Source organism: Atheta coriaria, unplaced genomic scaffold (assembly GCF_025399875.1).
Source record: "Atheta coriaria isolate IRGN ID8LTWV9N9 unplaced genomic scaffold, Caltech_Dcor_3.1 hic_scaffold_9_pilon, whole genome shotgun sequence".
Taxonomy (NCBI): Eukaryota; Metazoa; Arthropoda; class Insecta; order Coleoptera; family Staphylinidae; genus Dalotia; species Dalotia coriaria.
In genome coordinates this window covers 825,539-849,512 of record NW_027045451.1, presented here as the reverse complement: position 1 = coordinate 849,512, position 23,974 = coordinate 825,539, and the positions used below count along the sequence as shown (strand labels likewise).

General features: G+C 36.9%; 1 protein-coding gene across 14 annotated transcripts in view; it reads right to left on the bottom strand.

The window, feature by feature from the left end:
* Ih (hyperpolarization activated cyclic nucleotide gated potassium channel Ih) overlaps positions 1-23,974 on the bottom strand; it is a 67,395-nt gene that overhangs the window by 25,405 nt on the left and 18,016 nt on the right. For 11 of the 14 annotated variants that reach the window (XM_065310563.1, XM_065310565.1, XM_065310568.1 and 8 more), the window contains one exon: positions 1,863-2,369. In XM_065310563.1, the coding sequence (XP_065166635.1) occupies positions 1,863-2,369 (507 nt within the window). Of the gene's footprint in view, positions 1-1,862; positions 2,370-4,450; positions 4,576-10,490; positions 10,511-17,379; positions 17,518-23,974 lie in introns of those variants that run through there. The other 3 variants (XM_065310578.1, XM_065310571.1, XM_065310576.1) reach the window with 3 other exon arrangements.

The following is a 23,974-nucleotide window of genomic DNA, read 5'->3' as shown; positions in this document are numbered from 1 at the left end:
ATATTTGGCGACACGCAAATATATTTTAAGCCCGAAATTCGATTGAAATGTATTCCGAAAAGTGGCAAAGAACAAAACATGGATTGACAATCGAGTGTGGAATTCCATTGCTGCGGTCGCAAAGTCTCCATTCAATTAGAACGCGCCGCGCGCATCCAATTTGAGGCGCATAAGCCTCAATTAAGGCTACAAATCGTACCGAGAGCCAACTATGCAATTATCTATGACACATACTGGTTGTAGCATCAATTAAAAAAAGCAAAGCATTACTGTTTACCCGCGCATGTGATCAAATTGTATTTTAATGCATAAATATCTGAAATAATTTAAAAAATCAATAAAAAATTCATTAAGATAGGCACAGGCGACGGGTAATTTACGAAAAAGTCTTCACCTGATGCACATTTATCATTCCGTTCAACTTTATGCGATGTTTTACATTTCACCTACATTTAGCGCCTGGGAAGCCCGGAAAAGCGTCTTATTTAAATTCGCGTGCAGTTTTGACGGATTACACTTGCTCCCGCTGCTTGTCACGGTTACAAGTTGAAGTTTATTCACTGAGTGAACTTGTAATCGCAATGCAAAGCAACGTTTTCGATTGCTTCACCAAAATAAAAATAAAAAAAAAACCTAAAACACGATTTTGCATTTGCATCTCTTCCCTAAAGTGAGTAAATAATTCACGTTCGCGATCGAAAATGCAATTTCTTGATTTGCCAACCTCTGGGTTTGTATCGTTTTGACCTTTTTAAATATTTAACCATCGACGAACCGCTTTAAATTCGCTAAAAGTGGAAAAAAACCAAATTGAAAAAAATAAAAATATGTCACTGATTCAATCAGATAATTGCGCATATTCCGCCGCATTGTGCGCTAATTTTTATTGCAAATTAATCTCTTTTATTCGCGTAAATTGCGGATCGCGGCGTTAAGCACGTTTGAAAAGAATCGATTATGACAAGCGCCCACGCGATCCATACATTTGGAGTTGATATAAATCCAAATACAAACAAAACGAAAAGTGCAGGCAGGAGGAATCAATGAATCAGACACGCGTTGACTTGTTTTCTATTTTTACTCGCCGATAGAAAAAATAGAAAAAAAGTGACCGAAACAAATGATAGCGCTCCCGACTGCGAGAGAGCTGAACTTGACACCTAATTATATATCTTCGCGGAGATAATAAATATGTCGCCATTGCGGCAACGACATTGAAAAATTCAACTTAAATTATATTCGCTGATTGACAAGTGTTTTGGGGGGAATTAATTACTCGTACTTTGATTAATTACGTCGAGATTCACGAAATAGTTTCAATTGTGGTTCTGATCGCAACCACAAACAAGATTGGGAGCACACTTATTAACGATCGGCGTGATTGTCCTCTGCACCGGCCGCCATCAGTGAATAATTGCTTATTAGGCACATAGCAGATGATATTAATTTGGGTAAAAGTGCTCACTCGGCCAGAAGAACACACGAATTCATTCGGAATAATTCACATACTGTTTGCGTTCATTCCGATGGCTGCACGCACATGAAAATCGCGCATTTTGTTGTTAATTTATTTAATTTTTAATTTTTAACACACGTGCGGTGTGTTTGAATAAATGATGTAATGTTAATGTAAACACGCCGGATTAATCTGCACCTGCATTTCCATAGAAATGATAATTATGCGAATATTTAAAATTCATTTGAATACGTCGATAAAATTACGCTCGGCCGGAAACATTTGTGATTGCATGCGTCGAGGAGCAACAAATTATCGGTTTTGTCGCTGGTATAATATAATATGCATATTGTGATGTGATGTGGATGATGATGATGATGATGTTGATGACGAGAATTGCACTCACCGGAAGCTGGAGCAAGGATGTATGACCCAGTGTCCGGCGGCCTTCTGTCGAATGCGCTCCTTCATCAGCGCCTTCTTGGAGCCGAAGAGCTTCATCGCCAGCTTGTTGTCGGTGGGCTGAAAGAGGGCCTGCAGTTGGTTCTTGAGGAAACTCTGCTTGCCAGCTTCGGTGGAACCGAGCGGCGTCGGGCCCGGCTCCTCCTTGGGGGTGCCATAGAGCGACACATCGTCTACACCGAAGTGCACCTTGCCGCTGCCCTTGTAGTTCATGTCGTTGGAGAGGAAGTCCGCGATGAGCAGCGTCTCGTCATCGAGTGCGGTCACCAGGGAGTCGGTGCACGTGTTGGTGTTCTCGATGCTGATCTTGATGGAGTCATCCTTGGCCAAGCGGCGCGGCGGCGGCGAGCGGATCTCCTCTTCGGACTGAGCTGCGGCCACCCGCCCGTTCGCTAGCCGCAGACTGGGCACGCGCCTAGCTCCTCCACGTCTCTCTCCGTCCCCGCCGTCCCTGCGAAAACAACAAAACGCGTTAGTGCCGGCAAGTGTGGTGAGACTCTCGTCGACGGCGTCCCGCGCGCGCACTGGATCGCGCACTCCCGCCTCCTCCACGACGCGAGCGCCGCTTTCCCATTTCCACCACGTCCGCGTCGTGCGCTGGAGGCCGATTTTTCATTTCTCAATGCAAACGGACAGCTGCAACACCTTCGGAAACCTATTTTTCGATTTCATTCAATTTCATTCTTTGCCGGAGCATATGTTTTATTCATTCTTTAGGGTAACACAATTACGCATCCACTCAGCGCGACTTGCAGAAGAACTTCGGCAACAGGTGCGCTGCATTCTTAGTTAAGCAAACAACCCAACTCTCAAAAATGCAGTAAATTAACGCTTAAAAATTCAACAAATGCGCCGGTGATTTATGTTCAACCGCAGGCCAAAACCGCTGCGAACATCTTGCGGGAAATTCGTTTCGCTAAGTGCATGAGACTCGCATTAGAAAAGCAGTGCACTTATGAATGCCATGCACGTCTGCTTGCCTTTGATGTTTACTTCTACGCCAAAGCAAGCAGGCTTTCATTTGGTAAATAATTTTTAATGCACATCGTCTTGTTCAGTTTTAAAGATTCAAAAAATATTTTTTTCTCTTTAGGCATTAAAATTATGATTGTGAAATTTTAGTATCCAATTAAAAGATGCATAGAGAGAGGGTATAAATGTAAAACAAATCATTAAAATCCAACATCATTAATTGTGTTTCGAATTTTTGCGTTTTTTTTTATTTTAATTTTTTTTATTTTTCAAATGTAAATAATCGAAAGTTATTGGTAAGGAAAAAAATTCTAGAATTGTTGAAATGGCAAAGAAAAGAAAGCTGTAGCCTTGAATCAAATATTTACACTGTTGCACTTAATCAATCCGAAGCGCTTAAACTGTTAGCAACATAGTAAATTTATTTCGCGTAAACATCGTTTAATTCAACGAATTGAATCGAAACAATTCTTAGATCGATAAATCCATGTTACTGTATAGTGCATATTTATTATAAGCTTAAGTGTTTGTTTTTTTTTATAGTGGCAGTGAATTTTATCAACAAATAAAGTAAAAAACGTAAAATTTTAATAAATTTACGTTTTTTTGCCTAAAAAATTTATTTTAATTGTTTATAACTTTTGTTGTTATAAAGTTAGAAATAAAATTTATATATTTATAGATGTAGAATTTAATTGAGAATATATCTCTGAAATAATTTTGTTGATAACTCTCATAGTTTTGTTGTAATTAATTAAAAACCATTTTTTTATTTTTCTTGCCTTCAAAAATGAATTTTAATTGTTTATAACTATAATTGTAATAAAGTTAAAAATAAAATTTATATATTTATAGATGCAGAATTTAATTAAGAATATATTTCTGAAAGAATTTTGTTGATAACTCAAATAGTTTTGTTGTAATTAATTAAAATCCATTTATTTATTTTTTTGCCTTCAAAAATGAATTTTAATTGTTTATAACTTTTGTTGTAATAAAGTTAAAAATAAAATTTATATATTTATAGATGCAGAATTTAATTGAGAATATATCTCTGAAAGAATTTTGTTGAAAACTCAAATAGTTTTGTTGAAATTAATTAAAAACCATTTATTTATTTTTTTGCCTTCAAAACTAAATTTTAATTGTTTATAACTTTAATTGTAATAAAGTTAAAACTAAAATTTATATATTTATAGACGTAGAATTTAATTGAGAAAATATATCCGAAAGAATCATGTCTCTAACTCAAATACTTTTCTTGTAATTAATTAAAAACCATCACTACGTAATAAATATTATCGCACGATGTAAAAAAAACCATAGATTTTCAATGTTTTTCAAGCAGTTTCACGCTGTAGACCATGAAATTACACACAAATGTCTACAATAGATTAGAACAAATCAAGACATTAAACCATTAACACCATTAGACTGGAAACAGCGCGACTACCAAGAATCATCGATACATAAAACTCATTTAATGACATAACACAAACAAAAAACGTGTTAATTTACACGTAGTTCGATGCACTAGAAATAATACTCAAAAGAAATTACCTTTAAATACAGTCTCCAATCTCAAGTCAATACACAAAATACGAGTACACAAAATAAACACAACAATCACGACAAACGCACAAAATCGAACTGAATTGTGAAATGCACCGCGCTGTGCAAGCGGAGCAATCACCCACAATCTTTAAAATCGTCGCCAGAAACGGACTTGTCACACCGGATTCGTCAACAACAAACACTTTTACACACAGGTAAAAACAGCTGCACACGAGTTCGCCGCTTGTACGCTTGTAACGTTACTACTTGCTTACCGATAATAAATAAGTAATACTACGATGCGGGGTTTTTAAATTTAATAACAACATTCGTTTAACAAATGCATCGGTATGTGCACCGTCAGTCACCAGCACTGATATCGTGATACTGAAAACAATTAACCGCCGGTATTAATAGCGCAGCGCAGCGATCAAAATCCGTTCGTTTTTTTTTCTGTATTTTATTTCGTTTTGTTTTGTTTGTATTGCGACTTGTGACTTGTCAATCATCGAGATTTTTTACGCACGCAACGGTTTTGATGTGCGTCGACGACCTGCGCGCATTTTCGACTGATAGCATTTCGTAATAATTCAGTCACATTGTCGCATTTCATTCAATTCCGGTGCTGCAGTAGGAAAAGAGCAAGGTGAAACTTATCCTACGCGATATTCGAGAATTAATTTATGTGGTGTGTAGTGTGTTGTAAAACCCGAGGCGACACATCGACACATTAAAATCTATACAAATTCGATTTGTTTTAATTGCAAAATAAAGGCCGCATGTGATCGTTAACATTATCTTTATGAATCATTTCGAAAAATTATTGTTATGTTGGTGTAACGCAAGTATTCCCAGGAATTTTATGTATTTATATGGAAAATATTCCTAAAATTGCGTAATTATTAGGTTTTTCTTTGCTAAATAATATGTATTATACACTATTATGGATAAAATATATAATTTTATGATTTGAAAATGTTTTGATATAGTTTTGGATAATTATTACACGAATAGATTTGAATTTTGAGTGAAATTATGATTTTTTTTGTCGAAAAGGAATTTTAATTGTTTATAACTTTAGTTCTAATGAAGCTAGAAATAAAATTAAAAAACTTATAGATGAAGAATTTAATTAAAATTTTATATATGAAATAATTTTGTTGATAACTTAAATAGTTTTATTGTAATTAATTAAAAACCCAAAATTTTAATAAATTTATATTTTTTTTCTGAAAATTGAATTTCAATTGTTTATAACTTTATTTGTAATAAACTGAAAATTAATATTTAAAAACTCATTGACGTAGAAATTTAATTAAGATTTTATATCTGAAAGAATTTTGTTGATAACTCTAATAATTCTCGTGTAATTAATTAAAAACTATCATGACGCAACTAATATTTTTAAAATAAAATAATATATATATTTTCTTATTTATCATAATTTTAAAATTTCATACCGTTACGCAATGTTTTTGATTAATTAATAAACAAATAGATTAATCATCCGATTGCCAGCCGCAAGGGTTAAATTATTCATGTGTGGATGAGCGGTCAAATTCGGGGAGTGAAAACACCCCAATCACAGGCAAGAATTTATTGTAATCGATGGGAAAGTGGCAAGTTGTGAGTGCGCGTATAAATCACGGCGTAGCATCAGGTAACAAAGCAATTATCAATTAGGGGGATTTTGTTAATTAAAACCGGTTTGCGCGACGATGCCGAGTGTGGCGCTCGCTGTTACACACCGATTCGGTCACTAATTACACGTTAAACCGGCTCAGTTTATGACTTACACAAAACTAATAGCAATCAATTTAGGGGATGCTTTGGAGAAAGTTTATTTTGAGTGTCGTTGTCTAGGAATGTGAATTTTTAGTTTAACACCGGTATTTGAAACAAAAAAAATACCGGTATTTTTATTTTCATTTATTATTTGTTTTGATATTTTAAATTTTAATTTAAAAAATGAAATATCGATAATTTTAAAAATTAAAATACCGGTATACCGATATTAATACCGGTATTTCGGTATACCGGTATTTTAAATCAAAATATCGCTAAACAGGTATATATTAGACGTAATATCATATTAAAAACTATCGGTATTTTACAGAAAAAATACCGGTATACCGGTATTGATATATATATTTTATATTTTATTTTTAATTTAAAAAATAAGAAAACCGATAATTAAAATACCGGTATACCGGTATTGATACCGGTATTGACCTGTTTATGTATCAAAATCCGCAGTTTAAGTTGCTTGTCACTCCACTTCCTACACCAAGATTCCTAAGAAAGTAACACTTCCGAGTTTCGATTTTTAGCAGGTAGCAATACCAATAATCAAAAGACCATGACCGAGATTGCTTACGCGCTAGCCCGAACAGGTATTATGGCAAAAGTCGTAAATGTACAACACTACAGAGTGTTACAATTTCGCACACACAATTGCGTTCGTGATCTTGTTCTTGAGCCTCGACCTCAATAATCAAGTTATTCGCGCGCCCATAATACCCTCATATACATAAAAATCAAAAACCCGCCGACGTCCCGGAAACGAATCGTTAATTAACGAGCGCCGCCATAAAATTTGATTGGTTGCACGCATGGAAAACCGGCGGGCGCGCAGACAACCGAAATTTTCGCCGGGCTAAAAATAAATTCGCAGCGCGCTTCACAAGCCGCCTGCCTCCTTCCGCACGTGTCAAGGAGAAAGCGAGTCTCAACGTCAAAGAAAACTTATTCAAGTAGTCGTCTTCGTGCAACAGCTTGTAGACACTTAAAGTTTTCCGTTTTAAGCCGGCCGGCAATTTGAAGCGCGCGTACTTTACTTTTACCTTCCCGAATATCGGCGCTAACCCGCTTTGCCTAGTGTTGCACTTACGTGTTCTTAGCGCTCTTATCAAAATCCCCTTATCGATCAGGTAAAGGAAAAGCGACCCAGGACTCATTAATCTTGAGTAGCGTCATCGCCGAGAGTGTGGGCGACTTTCAAACAAGCGCACGGAAAATGTCGTTGCGTAATCTGCCGGTCGCGACGTTGATTAACTTAATTATTGTGGAGTTATTTTAATACCGACTTGTTCCAAACAGTCTGTATACTCACAGCGTATTATATTATCCAGCGTATTCGGTGTTTGAACTTTCACCAAACGCGAATTCACGCAGGATTAGTACAGCTAGCGCCATCTGGTGGGTACGGTCGTAAGTTTATCGGTGTATTGACTTTTCTACTCAGATGTCGCACGCGCGGGGAAAACTTTGAAAATTTTCAATTTTTCGCGATTTTAAACGTGTTTCAATGCTTTTAAATACTTTTTAACATGTTTAGACTTTAAAAATTTAACTTTTTAATGGTTTAAGTGATTTTTCTTGTAATTATGAGCAATTTTAGTTATGTTACGCACAAATTAACAAAATTATTTTGTTTTTTTTTTCTACAAGAAAATTTTTTTTTACAGAAATCTGTAAACCAATAAAAAATTCCAACAGGTCAAAAATGTTTTTTTTTTTAAATTTTTTAACAAGTTTAAATTGATGTGAATATAAATCATCGAATTAAGCGTTTAATCAAATCAATTTTTAATGAACTTAATCAGGTTTCACGTTTCCATGAGGGTGCGATGCTCCTTTGAGCATTCGACACGTTCGAAATCGTTCTCGGCGGCAAATCTTGCTTCATATTTCATGTACGGATGTAGGGATGTAAGTAAGACTACCCCTATATCGATTTGAGCGCCAGCGTGTTAAATCATAATGAGTTAAGATCAGATTAATAATTTACACGTCTAGTACATTAACGGATTTGTACTCAACGGCGTTAATTTAAGTTCACAACAATTCATTTCGTTTCGTTTGCAATAAATAATTACTCGGCGGTGTATCCGTAGGTATATTCGTGCGTTTATTGCAAATCAATATTGTCGCCCGGTGTCTATACACGCTGAGTAGATGTGAGGTTATGTACTCAATGAACTTGTGTATAGATTTGTTTGCGCCGGCTGGTTTCGCTTGTTTCCTCTGGGAACCGCACCGCCATTTCGAATCTAATGAGTTATTCAACATGCATTAGTGGTACAATTACTTTTACACTCGTACCTACTCGTATCTTGTAGGTGAGTAATTTTCGCGGCGAATATTTCACGATTTTCATTCGGGTAGTAATTTTTTTTTGTGTTGAGTAATTAAAATTTGATTTTAATTACTGGTCTTAATTAGCCTTTTAAAAACATGCCCGGACGTCGGCCGATATTTCCGGCGTCTTCTAATTCAGCTAAGTAGCAGTACATCTGTTTGTTTTTGCGAAATAACTAATTAAACCCGAAACATTGTCGAGCGAATTATAATGCTTCCTACCGGCTGGCTGCTTTCCTTCATCCTTTACTGCAACATTTTTTAATTAGTTCGCAAGCCGTTCTTTTGCGCCACTCGCGATATTCTCCCACCATAAATGTAAATTAAGCTTGTTTACATTTAATTGGTTCAAAATGTGTTTTTAAACTTTTAGAAAAACTGTTTCATTTACTTGTTTTAACGAAAAACTCTATATAACGATGAAATGTTTACGATTTGTAAGGTATATATTCATTTCCTTTGGGTAACGACAAAAATATTTATATTTCTAGCAATTATGAGCTAGAATATTTTTTTAAAGACATGACATTGATGGTAACATCCCTACTAATATTATAAATGATTAAGCTAGGTTAGATCATTTTTGAGGTTAAGTAGGGTTAGAATAGTACATATTTGAGATTAGGATAAAAAAGGAGGTTAGGTGATCTTAAAACTTAGTGTGTCATAAATTTCTAACTTTTTTCAATTAGAAAAAGTGAAGTTTGGTTATGATAAGTTAGGTTAGTTCATATTTGATGTTAAATTAGAATCCCTACTAATATTATAAATGCGAAAGTCCTGATGTTTGTTACACTTTCACGCAAAAACTACTTAACCGATCATCATGAAAATTTGTACACATATTCTTAGTGGTCCCCGAATGGTTATAGGTTACTTTTTATTTAATAAAAAAAATTATTTTTTAAATAAAATAAAGAAATTGTTTAGCCAATAATACCTCTGCATCTAGCTATTTGACTACTTTAACGCCATCTAGCATTCCAGCAATGAAGCTCAAACCTAAGTACTATAGTACCATCACACTGTATTATCACACTGTATTACCGACAGCTACGTCAACATCAAATCCAATTGACTACACTATGGAGACTGTACACTATACTTCCATAGACTATACTTTCAGCCATTTTAAACTTCCCGCCATTCTACTTCATTGTTACTTCTTCTGTGACTACAGACGCGTACGGAAGCAACTTCATTATTTTAGATATTCGCGATCGAAGCCGCGGGTTAAAGCTAGTTTGAAATATTGTTGTAGTTATGCAACCCAACATCCCTACAAATTGCAATGCATATTTTATAACTTAAGCACGATTTTTCAGTTAATTTGTTGGGGTGCACGTTACGATACAACAAAATCATTTAAACAAAACACAAGTGAATACAACTTCGTGACGTGGAATTCATATTTAGACTTCAAGAAATATTTACCAGCATTTTTTCAAGAGTAATTGAGTTTATAACCAGTTTACAGATGATTAAACAGTTGCCTATAGACGTAACATACTCAAATTTACTTATTTTTGTCTTTCGATGCAACGAATAGTTTTCTTAGTTTGATATTATAAAATGCAATTTTAAAGATTGCAATTTGGCCTTCTCTGAAAGTGTAATCGTCTTATCATGCGAAGTAAAGTTCGGCGCGAGTTGCATGGAATAAAATAAAAGATGAGCGCGTTAAAAAGCATGCAGAAAGTTTCATCGTTCGACTTTCAGCCTTTAACTTATTCATTAGCTAATTAGCGAACTCAACTTTTTCCGTTTTCGTGTTGACTCTTAATCACTCCACTATATTCTGTGTTTCTTTCTCTGTGACTGTGTGACAAATACGCCTATTATACTTGGACTTTTTTGAGGTTAGAATGACCGTTAGTTCAAATTGTAGGCGACAAACAATACTTACAACATTCCCGCACGATATTCAACCTTCTCTTGTTATATGAACACATTGTGATGTTATTTATGTTTTTATTTGTTGATTTACACATTGTAACACGGATTTTACGCGCTTCACACACCACAGCAACACGATAACATTACTAACAGTAAAAGCGCGCCAATTTTAGTGCGAATGTCAAATTCATGCGCAGTGTTGCCACCCGTCAAAAACAAAACAAAACTAAGTTCTAGTTCGAAAATTATTTGCACAAATGCAATCAACGAAAGCGAAATAAATTCGTTGAACGCGTGCGGGGCATAATTCCTTCTTCTTTATTCGTTTCCGCTGTGTGCAAAGCGTGTTTTGTGGTAAATTATGCATCGAAACTAGAAGTTCAATTCCCGGCGCGCCAGTAACAAAGGGCTAGCCGGCGCCCACGGCACGGGTCAATGGGTCGCTTATATAATTTTCGTAATTTTGCATCCTGTAATGAAACAACGCGGCGCGCGCTCCTGCGGTTGGGAAGGTTTCCGGCACTCCGGCGGCCGAAAGTGGATAATCTAACACTATTCGCCGTCACGTTCGAAGCGGTGTTCGACCGTGAGATGACGACCGCGCCCGCCACCGGATACGACCGCGTTGACCGCCCCCTCACACCCCCAGCATTTAACCGACAATCCTGTGTAAACGGTTTGCTGATAATGAAATATGAATACATGTGTCGGCTGCGACGATTAATGAACAGCGCAAATTAAAATTGGAAACTTTCCATGCCTTAATTTACCCGAGGCGCGGTTTTTTCTCTCCCTGGCTGCTGACAAGGCATAAATACGCCTGCCAACAATCCTGTGTCCTTGGCAGGAGTGAGGTCAGTGCGTTAATTGTTAATTATCATAATTGTGCTCTAAATCCAGACAGCGTTTTGCATGCATTGTCCTTTGTGCTATTAAATGTTAGGGTGGTCACCTGGTCACGCAATGCACACCCAGTGGCGATAAACGCAACCAGTCACACGCCGTGCGTGCATAAATATTTGCTCAACGCCCCGCGCGCGTGGTAAGTACGAAAAGCCCTTGTTAACTAATTAATTCATTAAGTAAACGTGTTCATTGTAAAAGCAACATTTAATGGTGTCCGGGGAACGCACGTGGATATTGCGCTTTAAACGTAATTCACTTCCCTGGTGAGTAATAACAATTGTAGGCTTTTTATGATCCTCTACGCGTGTGTATTGGGTTGCCTATAGTTGCGCAAACACAATATACATGTTTGTTTCGTGTTTTCGTGTTTTCTGCGCTAAAATCAATAAAATTCGCAACAAACTGATGGTAAATACATGTTATTATTAATTAAATTGCTTAATAAGTAGTACAACGTTATCTCGCATCGATTTGCAGCATTTCTATTTCGAGGTGGCGAAACTTTAATGGAATTGCTTCGTTCTGATTTGTCGGTATCGAACGGCGGCGTCGAACGTAACAAAAACAACTAGGACACGTGCACTCCTTGCCGGAAGCGGGGCGGCGAACAAAAGCACCTTGTTTTCCAACCGCCGCAAACAATCGAAATTTGTTCATAAGATAAAAGTGACGCTAAATTGAAATCGATTCGATGGCCGAGAGGCACTTTTTTGATTTAATGTTTTGAAATGGAGCCGAAAATTGCCGCAAATATAATAAAATCATCGTCGCTTTGTGTGTCCCTGCGTCTCTCCCGCCGGGAGAAAATGGCCGCGCTGTGTGCCCGAAACATTAAAATTACATTTGGGACCTCTTTCTGTCTCCGCGGGGAAACTTGGCAGCGTATCAGCGCGCTCAAATCTAAATTAATTTCGGTAACTATTTATAACTTGATATTTTTGGGCAATTTGCATCGGATTGCCCTTTGCTTGTGTGCGGCGCGTAGTTTACGAATGTTAATGTGATGGTAGGTGGTGGATGATGGTGGCATTGTGTGTGCACGGCTGTTGGTAATTCAAAAGGCGGCGGCACTCTGTCGGGGGCCACCGGTATCGATCAGCGGGAGAACGCCGCCGACCATACTAATAAAAGTGCCCAGAAATAGGAACCACGGCTATTACCATACTTTCCAACTGGAAACAGGGACAGAACTTTGAGTATCGGTATACCGGTATTTGTAGAATACTTATATTTATTATTGGGAAATTTTTAAAGGAAAAAATTAAATTTTATTAAAAAACCGGTATTTGACTAAAAAATACCGGTATTTGAAAGAAAAATACCGGTGTACCGGTATTTGTAAAATAATTATATTTATTATTTGGAAATTTTTAAAGCAAAAATTTAATTTTATTGAAAAAAAAACCGGTATTTGAAAGGAAAAATACCGGTTTTTTACGGTAAAATACCGGTATCTCATAATAAAAAAACCGGTATTTGAAAAAGTATAAATTACAAACATTATTTCATAGAAAAATATTGATTTTTGACAGAAAAAATACCGGTATACCGAAATAAATACCGGTATTTTTTAAATTTGAATATTTCTCATTCAAAAAAACATTTTTCTGGTGTTTTTGATACATAAACCGCTCTAAAATGTATTTCTTTTTGTTTTTATTTGCGTCACCATATCGCAGCCACCAGTGGTTGGTTTGGCAGCTGAAAGCGGTTTCCGGTGTGCAGATAAAAACCCAATGCACAAAACACAAGATGAAAAGTAGAAAATATTACATTTTACTACGCTTTTTCCACACTCTACATATTTCTGTTGATAATTCACTAATTAAGCAATCGTAGTAAAATTTTTTGCGTGTTGATTACGAGCAAATTTGCATATAGTGCATTTTTCATCTGCATATGGAGATAAAAAATTAAATTATGGCCGCTAAGCCGATTATCGCGTCATCTTGCTGCATAACTTTTATTTGCGCCGGTGGAATTTGCTGTCAGCACGGTTTATTCCAATCAAAACGTGAGCGGAACAAACACCCACGCAATTTTTATAGTGTAGATTTTTAAAAAGTCGCTTGAGCTCTGGATTTTCTCGAGCAGTGTTGTGAGAAAGCGATAAACTTGAAAAACAATAAATTTTTGGTTTTATTGATTTTAAAAAATATATTTTTCTTATTCCGCCTTTAAAATGCCACTTTTTCCACGGTTTTGGGACACAAAAAGTGATACTTTAAACACGGGCGGCGATAGCCGTGACTAAAGTGCTTTATTTATTTAATTTTTTTAATTTGAAATTTCACTTTTTTTTCGCATAAAAACTCGTAATATTTTTTCATCAGTTTTTTGTTTTTCTTTTTATGTACCCAACACGGGGAGCGCTCGTAAAAAGCGCATACGAGCACGTATATGACGAATAAAAAATAAACTAAATATAAGCCCGCAGTGTCCGAGCGTTAAACCACGTGTAGTCATCAGTAAGAACTCAGAACTTCACCGCTGCGAAAAGACAGTAAAGGGATTTGCAGATGGTCCATTTTGCTTTGTACCGTTCTTAGTTTCATACGTTCTCATCTCGACAGTAATACAGGCACTAATAAAACCGCCAGAATATCTATTCGAGGAGACATTTCCGGCAACACTCTGTATGATATCTAATTCGTTTTGTCCTCAACGCGCTTTTATCGCCTTATCGCCGCTCAACGGCAAAAAATTATTACCTACGTTAATATTTTATTTACGATTACTAGTAAAATAATTTATTTTCGAGCGATATCGTTAAATGACTCCCCTGGTATTAGGAGTGTCTTAATAGAGTATATAACGGGGTTGGATTTGGGCGTAAAAGGGAAAATTTGGGAAAAAATCAATAAAAATGTAAAATAATGAAATTTTTTTGTCTTTTTTTGCTTATTATTGTAGTTAATCATTTGAATTTTGATTAGGAAAATAGCTTATCTTATAGAGAATTTCCCGAAGATTCAGAATCTTCTATCGGTTACTTTCTATCAATTTTAGTTTCCGAGATATTCGCAATCGAAATATGTGTTCTAAAAATAAAATAAAACTGAACTCAATAAATGTCTCCTGCGTCTCCAATTCCAAACTAATTGGTATTCCACCGATGTACAGTAATCTACCGAAAATAAGAACAAAAGTCCTCCGCCGCCCCCTCATTGATTTCCAGCCGGCTTAAGATCCCTCCATTTCTCAATATTCTTTCCCCCTCAAATTCCACACATTACCAACACGTTTCCTTCGTAAATTTGTTTAAATTTTCTCGCGTTTAACTTTAGTTTAAGATTTTTTTAGTTGCTTGTTAAATCCCTTTGAGTGTTGCGAAAGCCTTTGACCAATTTTCGACTTAGGGCTGTCGCTAAAGGGGTAGTTTTCCGGACGCTTATGCTTCCGGAGCGACAGCTGGCTCTTTCAACGCGCCCGACTTATTAACACTTGATCTATTCACTGATCTATGCAGGCGCAAGCGTTGAATAGCGTCGGCGGCGGCTTTTCACGACGCGTGTGCTGTGCTGTTTGTGTGCATATATGTTGATTATGCCGCACAAAGGCGCGTGTCTCTGGTGTGCATTTAGCTGTGATGAAAATTGCGCAACCACGCTTGAAACGTGTTAACCTCAATAAAAAATCAAGCGAATTTATTTCGGATGCCAACTTTTCCCCCTGAAAATAATTTATTCTTCATCATTATATTAACAAGAGTAAATGAATAACGAAGGCGTTTTGCATGTGGTTATCATAACTAGGTTTCCAGCGGTAGGCGTAGGCGTCAATGTGAGCACAGAAACTGGATATACGAGTATCTTTACGGTTTCGCTTCGCGCTCGCGCGCGCGGTTAAAAGTGCTCGAAGGCATGAGCAATTAGCAAAGTCCTCTGTATTTTACCTCAAAAGTTTACTAATTAGTACGCCTAACAAGATGAATATGCTTAGTTTATAACTGTAAAGTGTTTTTCAAGTGTCGCCACTGTAAAAGCAACTTTTTCATTACTTTTCATCACAAGTATTCTATTGTCAGCAGAAAAATGTATTTATTTTATAAAACTTGCAAAATTTGAACAAAAAAACTTCAATTTTTTTGTTTCCCGTGCGAATTTGATGATTATTTTAATAAAAAACAATTTTATCAAAGAAAAGAACACTTTGGGTTATGCCACTTTCAATGATTGAGTGTAAAAAGAGTTGCCTACCATAAATAATTAATTTTTTCATTTTATTGTTTGAAAACATGAAAATGGTATTTATTAACTTACTAGCTTTAACTAGCTTTTTCATTACTTTTCATCACAAGTATTCTATTGTCAGCAAGAAAATGTATTTATTTTATAAAACTTGCAATAATTGAACAAAAAGAAAACTCGTTTTTTTGTTTCCAGCGCGAATTTGATGATTTTTTAAATAAAAAACAACTTTATCAAAGAAAAGTACACTTAGGGTTATGTAACTTTCAATGATTGAGTGTAAGAAGAGTTGCCTACCATAAAAAACGCATTTTTTTCATTTTATTGTTTAAAAACATGAAAATGGTATTTATTAACTTACTAGCTTTAACCCGCGGCTTCGCTCGCGAATATCTAAAATAATGAAGCTGCTTCCGTACGCGTCTGTAGTCACAGAAGAAGTAACAGTGAAGTAGAATGACGGGAAGTTTAAAATGGTTGAAAGTATAGTCTATGGAAGTATAGTGTACAGTCTCCATAGTGTAGTCATTTGGATTTGATGTTGACGTAGCTGTCGGTAATACAGTGTGATAATACAGTGTGATGGTACTATAGTACTTAGGTTTGAGCTTCATTGCTGGAATGCTAGATGGCGTTAAAGTAGTCAAATAGCCAGATGCAGAGGTATTATTGGCTAAACAATTTCTTTATTTTATTTAAAAAATAATTTTTTTATTAAATAAAAAGTAGCCTATAACCATTCGGGGACCACTAAGAATATGTGTACAAATTTTCATGATGATCGGTTAAGTAGTTTTTGCGAGAAAGTGTAACAAACATCAGGACTTTCGCATTTATAATATTAGTAGGGATTACTTCCTGCACGTGATTGTGACGTCAAGATTGCATTCCTTCCTCATTCGATTTACATACAAATTGTGTTCTAAATGTTTAATGTGATACGATCGATGGCAATGCGTTTTGAAAAGTGCACCTTGAAATATTACATGCGATATGTTCGTGCGCACATCCGTTAATCGTTTTAATATTTAAATTTTTATTTTTAGCCACAAATCGAATTTTTCTCATCATTTTTTCAACTAAAACTGAAAATATTTAAGTAAATAAATCATGAATTGATTTAATTGGTGCTACGAAAGCTTTTTCTAGTTCTAAAGTCGTTATAAAGATCTTTCTCTATATTTATGAAAAGAGTAAGAGTAATTCTGTAAAAGTTACGAGGCAGTGATTAAGTTTGCGCGGGTGTATCTGCTCGTGAGAGAACCGCCGCCGCCGCCGCCGCCGGGGGGAGATGTGGAAGACGTCATCGGCACACCGTCAGCACGGTGCGATGTGGTACCGAATCGATTATACGCAAACTTTGTAATAGAACTTCAAAATAACACTTCACATTATGTCGTCGGCGCCGGTTTCGGCCAACGAATCAATACTTTGTTTTTCCATTCAACATCCGAAATTTTACGAAATGTTACGGGATGAAATGATGGATGAAAATTTACCAGATTACAAAATCAATACGCTGAGTTTTGGCAATGCGTCATTTCTGAAACTAGTTTTTCGCTTCGCCAACATCTGTGGTTAAAAAAAGATTTAACGCACGCCTCAATCAACCGCATGCGCAACTTGGCATTCCAAAGCGGTTGCTGATTGCTGCTGAAAGTGTAAAGTGGCAAACATTACAGCGAACAAAACCCCGGGGAGATTATTCACGCTGAATGTGTGCGAGAGACAAAAAAACAGCGTGAAGGGGTGAGATTTTTGAGAAGCGAAGAGATTGTTTGCATTTTTTAAAGTGGTACATACGAGTCAGTGTCGGTGTGATTGTCGCACGGTTGCGAGCCCGACCGTCTCAGCCGCCAGATGGCGTGTCGGGCCGCCACCAACCGGGCGAGACCGTAACGCGCCACAATGTATGAATGGTGTTGTTGAGGGGAATGTGCTCGCCCTTCGTTTGGCGACGGGCTACGTTGCGAAACTGACGGCGGCCGCTTGACGCCGACTGACGTCCACCCTCCACTTTTCAAAAAGCGCATGCGTGCGGAGGCACCGTCAGCGACAACACAACACAAAAACCCCTCAGTCATCCATACACACACCAAACTCCTACTCGTACACAGCACATCATTATTCCATCCTTTTGTTACCTTAATTAAAAATCCTCCTACACCAGTAAAAGTGAGCAGTTTTTATATTTATTTACTTTAAATAAATAAATAAAGATATCTCTCATCTCCGAAAGACACATTAGGGTCAAATAATTCTTCATATCGCCACCATAATACAATATAACGCTCTTGGTGGCTGGTGATATATTGTCCTTCCTCCCATTTAGTTTCCTTCGGCAATATTTCATGCGCGGCGGCTACATCTCTCTTTATGTCAGTTAACTCGTTCTCTTTTCGTATATTGCGCGCCGTTTCCGTATTCCGCGAAGGTCCTCGCTTTCCGGTGTGCCACCAGCTCCACCACCACATCATACAAGCCACACTACAACCGTCGTCATGGCCGCTGAAAGCGAATTCGTACAACGAAATTTATTGCTGGAATCTTTTCTAATTTCTCGAGCTTGCCTCTCATCGTTTTCCTGTTTGCGCGTATCTTTTTCTCGGGGCTGACGGATTGCAGCGGGACGTTTTGTGGTCGAGCGGATGTGGACCGCAACGAAAAAGATAAATAATGGACGAATGCACTCGTCATTTCAAACCAGCATCATTATCTTGATACAAAATTGCTAATTTATTCAACATCAGCAGGATATATTCATATTTTTTGAGGTTAGGTTAGGTTATGTTGAGTTAGGTTAGGTTTTGAAAGGTTTGGTTAGGTTAGGTTATAGTTTAGGTTAAGTTAGGTTGGATTAAGTTAGGTTAGTTCATTTTTGAGGTTAAGTAGTGTTAGAATAGAACATATTTGGGGTTAGGTTAAAAAAGGAGATTAGATCATCTTAAAAGTTAGTGTGTCATAAATTTCTAACTTTTTTTCAAGAAGAAAAAGTGAAGTTTGGTTATGATAAGTTAGGTTAGTTCATATTTGAGGTTAAATTAGCTTAGAATCCCTACTAATATTAAAAATGCGAAAGTCCTGATGTTTGTTACACTTTCACGCAAAAACTACTTAATCGATCATCATGAAAATTTGTACACATATTCTTAGTGGTCCCCGAATGGTTATAGGCTACTTTTTATTTAATAAAAAAAATTATTTTTTAAATAAAATAAAGAAATTGTTTAGCCAATAATACCTCTGCATCTGGCTATTTGACTACTTTAACGCCATCTAGCATTCCAGCAATGAAGCTCAAACCTAAGTACTATAGTACCATCACACTGTATTATCACACTGTATTACCGACAGCTACGTCAACATCAAATCCAATTGACTACACTATGGAGACTGTACACTATACTTCCAAAGACTATACTTTCAGCCATTTTAAACTTCCCGCCATTCTACTTCATTGTTACTTCTTCTGTGACTACAGACGCGTACGGAAGCAACTTCATTATTTTAGATATTCGCGAACGAAGCCGCTAGTAGTTTATATGTAAGGTTAGGTTAGAAAAAAAATAGGTTAGGTCATCTTCATTGTTGGAATCTCATAGATTTCTAACTTTTTTTGACAAAAAAGGTTAAGTTAGGTTAGATTAGGTTATGATAGGTTAGGTTATGTTATGTTGCACCTTAAACATAACCTCATATGACTGCTCTTTTTCTTTGCTGCTCGCAAATATGCGCTTGGAATTGAAAAGTATTTTGTCATCATTTTGCCGCTGCCATACACACGCGACATATCTAATCGCCGCCGCCGCTGTCGCCGTCGTCATTTCGCAATGTAAACAAGCACATTCGGCGCGTTGCGAATCGGGGGTGCGCCATATGAATAAATCCGTGTGCGTGCGCGTGTGTGCGATAACTGTTCATGAAATGGTATGAGCGCGGATTGAACGTTTTCCGCGCGCGCTCGCGCGCTATTGACAAAAGTCAGTCGCAGGACAAATATTTGCGAAGCAAACGCACGTTGCGAAAAAAACCTCCGCGCGCGCGCGACTAATACGTTCGTTTTTTCCTTTGGCCTTCTGGATTCAATTGTCATTGAGTCAGCAACATTTTCAAGAAAAAAAAAAACAACTTCCGGTTTGCTTAAAATGGAAGTAGATAATAATTGGTTCGTATAAATGTCCTATTCAGATTTCTTTTGGTCTCTAGACGCCGCTGTTCATGATAAACGATTATTATTCATATTCGTTCGGGTAATTTGCGCGTTCTGCGGCGTTGAGCAAAAAAACCGGAAGTAATGGGAAACGCGCAGAAATAATACTTCCAGCCGAACTATTCTAAATACACCTACGCTATTTTTTTCCTTCCTTTTTTTGGTTTTTGTCTGGTTTGATTTATGTGAGCGTTTGGCGTCATCCAGAAAGTCATCCGCCGGTCCCGGAATCTATCCACTTCCAATTCCCCAGTTAGATTAATTGAATACAGCGTTCGCGTCGTATCGAAAGTTTTGTCGTTGCGTTTATTGGCTGCCAGCATCGAAAAGAATGAGAAAATGAGCACACAACAACACAACTCGCAAAAAAATGAAACAAAACATCTAAGTTCCTAAGTAAAATCATCCAGGTCTCCTGTGGCTAGCAGACTGAAAGTAATTTCCGATATTTGTAACTCCAACACTCCATTTTTATTCCTTTTTACATTTCAGCGCTTTATAATTGAATGACCACTTTAATAATAAAACCATTACATAAATTCCTCGCGCGGTGATCCTGTGCGAGAATGCGAATCAGTCTGCGGAACGTCTTCGTCGTGTGTTCCGCGATATCGCCCACAGGACGATGTGTGGGTGGTTGTGTGTGGGTTGTTGGCAAGACCGGCTGACAAACTGACTGGGCTGCGCTCAGCTTTTCCGAGCGTTTTAAGCGACATTATACGGGCGTGCAAAAAGCAAAAAGGACTCTGGTGTCGTCCCTGCCAACCAGGCCACCACAGCGACATCTATGTGTTTGTGTATGTGGGGGTGCTGTACGTGTCAGCAGCTTTTCAGCTACCCTTGTTATTAGTTCCAACAATCCGAACAAGACGAACATGATGGTTCATATCCCATTGCCTGATGATGAGATAATCGTGCGGCTAATGTGCATCCCCGAACCGCCCGACAGCCAACAGCATTCGCCTGTTAGATTTTGTGCATTAAGCAAAAAACGATCTGATTAGCCGGAGTAGCCCACGTGCTGTGAGCTAATTTTGTTTTTATCACGTTTCATGGACACAACCACATCCTGTGAGTGTGTCATATTGGGTATATTACATGAAACAGGTGTTGTTTTGGTTGCATAACCTCAATTTAACCATAAAATTATGTTTTTATATTGTATTGCAACAGAAATACATAAAAATTGGTTTTTATTGACTTGTTCTTGATCTATTGACAATCAACATGCTGCCATCTACTTTCCGTTAAGAAAACTTTAAAAAAGAGAAAGTTACACGCGTCAAAAGTATAGTAAACGGTGTAATATTAGATATATTACCTAAAACAGGTGTTGTTTTGGTTTCATAACCTCAATTTAACCTTAAAATTATGTTTTTATATTGTATTGCAACAAAAATACATAAAAAAACGTTTTTATTGACTTACTAGCTTTAATCCTCGCGAATATCTAAAATAATGAAATTGATTCCGTACGCGTCTGTAGTCACAGAAGAAGTAACAATGAAGTAGAATGGCGGGAAGTTTAAAATGGCTGAAAGTATAGTCTATGGAAGTATAGTGTACAGTCCCCATAGTGTAGTCAATTGGATTTGATGTTGACGTAGCTGTCGGTAATACAGTGTGATAATACAGTGTGATGGTACTATAGTACTTAGGTTTGAGCTTCATTGCTGGAATGCTAGATGGCGTTAAAGTAGTCAAATAGCCAGATGCAGAGGTATTATTGGCTAAACAATTTCTTTATTTTATTTAAAAAATAATTTTTTTTATTAAATAAAAAGTAGCCTATATCCATTCGGGGACCACTAAGAATATGTGTACAAATTTTCATGATGATCGGTTAAGTAGTTTTTACGTGAAAGTGTAACAAACATCAGGACTTTCGCATTTATAATATTAGTAGGGATTTTTGATCTATTGACAGTCAACATGCTGCCATCTACTTTTCATCAATATAAATTTAAAAAAGAGAAAGTTACACGCGTCAAAAGTTGTAATATTAGTTATATTACATAAAACAGGTGTTGTTTGGGTTGCATAACCTCAATGTACTTCTATTGGCTTATTCTCGATGAATTGACTGTTCATGTGCTGCCATCTACGTTCTACTCACTAAACTTTGATAAAAAAAAGTATTTTCCTTGTTAAAAGTTTATTAAACGGATTAAAAATGCAAATACGATGTTAGGGAGAAAAAAAAACCTGCACCCATCTATTTATCTTAATACCTTTTAATCTACCCAAAGTTTGCGAACGCAAACTAGCACAACTCCATTACCACTACCCCATTTAAGCTCACTCCTTCCTGCTATTTACCTTTTTTTGCGCTTATCTTATTGCGCGCGCAAATAAAGGAATTCCGCCCATTTATGTTAAACATTCTCTCGGTGCTTGCCGTGCGCGCTCATTGAGCCGCGTAAATTTATGCGAATTATACATCATAGCGCTGCGAATGCTCACTTTTGAGTTTCCGCCCGGCTGCCTTCAGCGCATACCTAAATCCAAATCCGCGAATAAATCCAATGGCATGGATTTTTTCGCAACATGCGCAAATTTATGCTGGCGAGCATGTGGCGGACGCGTATTTGAATAAAATCTTTTTCGTGTACGTAATAATTGTGCGGTCGTATAAGAGGATATCGTGTTATGAGAAGCAAACACACGCAACCCAATATACACGCTACGCGCGGGTAGTGCTGGTGTGGCGTTGGTGTGGCGTTTGTCCTGGATTAAAATGGGAATTCGCCGGAGCTTGGTAACCGCGAGTGTGGGTATTCAGTCTTTTAGGCCTTTAAGCGTAACCTCCTTCCTGTCTTTTCTTGTTATTCCTGTATTGTGCTCGCTTCGTATCTCTCCGCAGAGATATGCACACAAGCAGAAGCTTCCCAGCTTTCAATTTCAGTTTGTAGCGTTTTAAGGAGGCCAACTACGACCACTCAGCGCATGTTGCCCGCACAAAGGCAACTGGCTCCGGTTACACGCTCACTTATGGTATTATATTGCTTTCAAATCGCAAATGTTATAAATTCTTCTTCACCTGGAGCGATTTTCCCATGCCACACATACGAAACAAGTGTTTATATACCGCAAAATCGCGTGGAGTATTTACCAGCAAACTTGAATTTTGATTTCAATACCGGTATACCGGTATTTATTAAACATTAAATATTAAAAAATATCGGTATTTGAAAGAAAAAATACCAAAATACAAAAATACCGGTATTAATACCGGTATTTCACATCCCTAATCAAAAAATCGGTATACCGGTATTTCTAAAACTAATATCAATTAAAAATATCGGTATTTGGAAGAAGAAAAATACCGAAATACCGGTATACCGGTATTAATACCGATATTTTCCACCCCCTTTGTAAATACTTTCATTAAAAGTACATCAATGGCAGATTATCTTTACATTGACACATCCGCCATTTTGCACCCCAGGAATAATAAGGATTATATAATATTTGCACCTTTACGGCTTAACGTAATTAAATCCAGGTCATAGCCCTTATTGTGTGCTCAAAATCAATTTGAAAACTTCGAGCGCACAATTTACGCACTTTTAATTACATTGTGCGCAATAATTTAGATTTGAAATTCTACGTTCGTAAACTTGTTAGCCCGAATTTTATTTCCTATCTCAGAACGATTTTCACATTTTCCCGACACATGCCTGCAAGCTGGGTAATAAATTCGAGGTGGCTGATTGCTAATTTCGAAATTAATCCGTGCGTTAAATTATAATGATGAGAATCTGCAGGCGGCACACGATGATAAAATAAAATTGATTCTAGTTATACACTTTGTATATATTTACATTATTTTGTTGTTTTATTACTTAATTTTATTTTAAAAATTATTTAAACACCCTGTATATTTCCCTAATCATATTTAATTACTCTTTAAACACTTTGTATATAATTTTGTTGTTTTTCTATATATTATGTGAATATTTTCTATAATTTTACTAGGAATTGATTTAAAACACCCTGTATGTAGGCAAAAACAAATTCAATTAAGGCTCGAAGGACTTTAAGACGTTCCGGGGCTGGAGTTGATTGTGTCGGCTACTTATGTACGAAAATGAAAGGTTTTTTTGCGTCCGAAGCTCGTTTCAAGATAAAAAATCAGAAAAAACGCGTTTTTTTAATTTCTTTAAAGTTAAAAGTCATTTTAAGCAA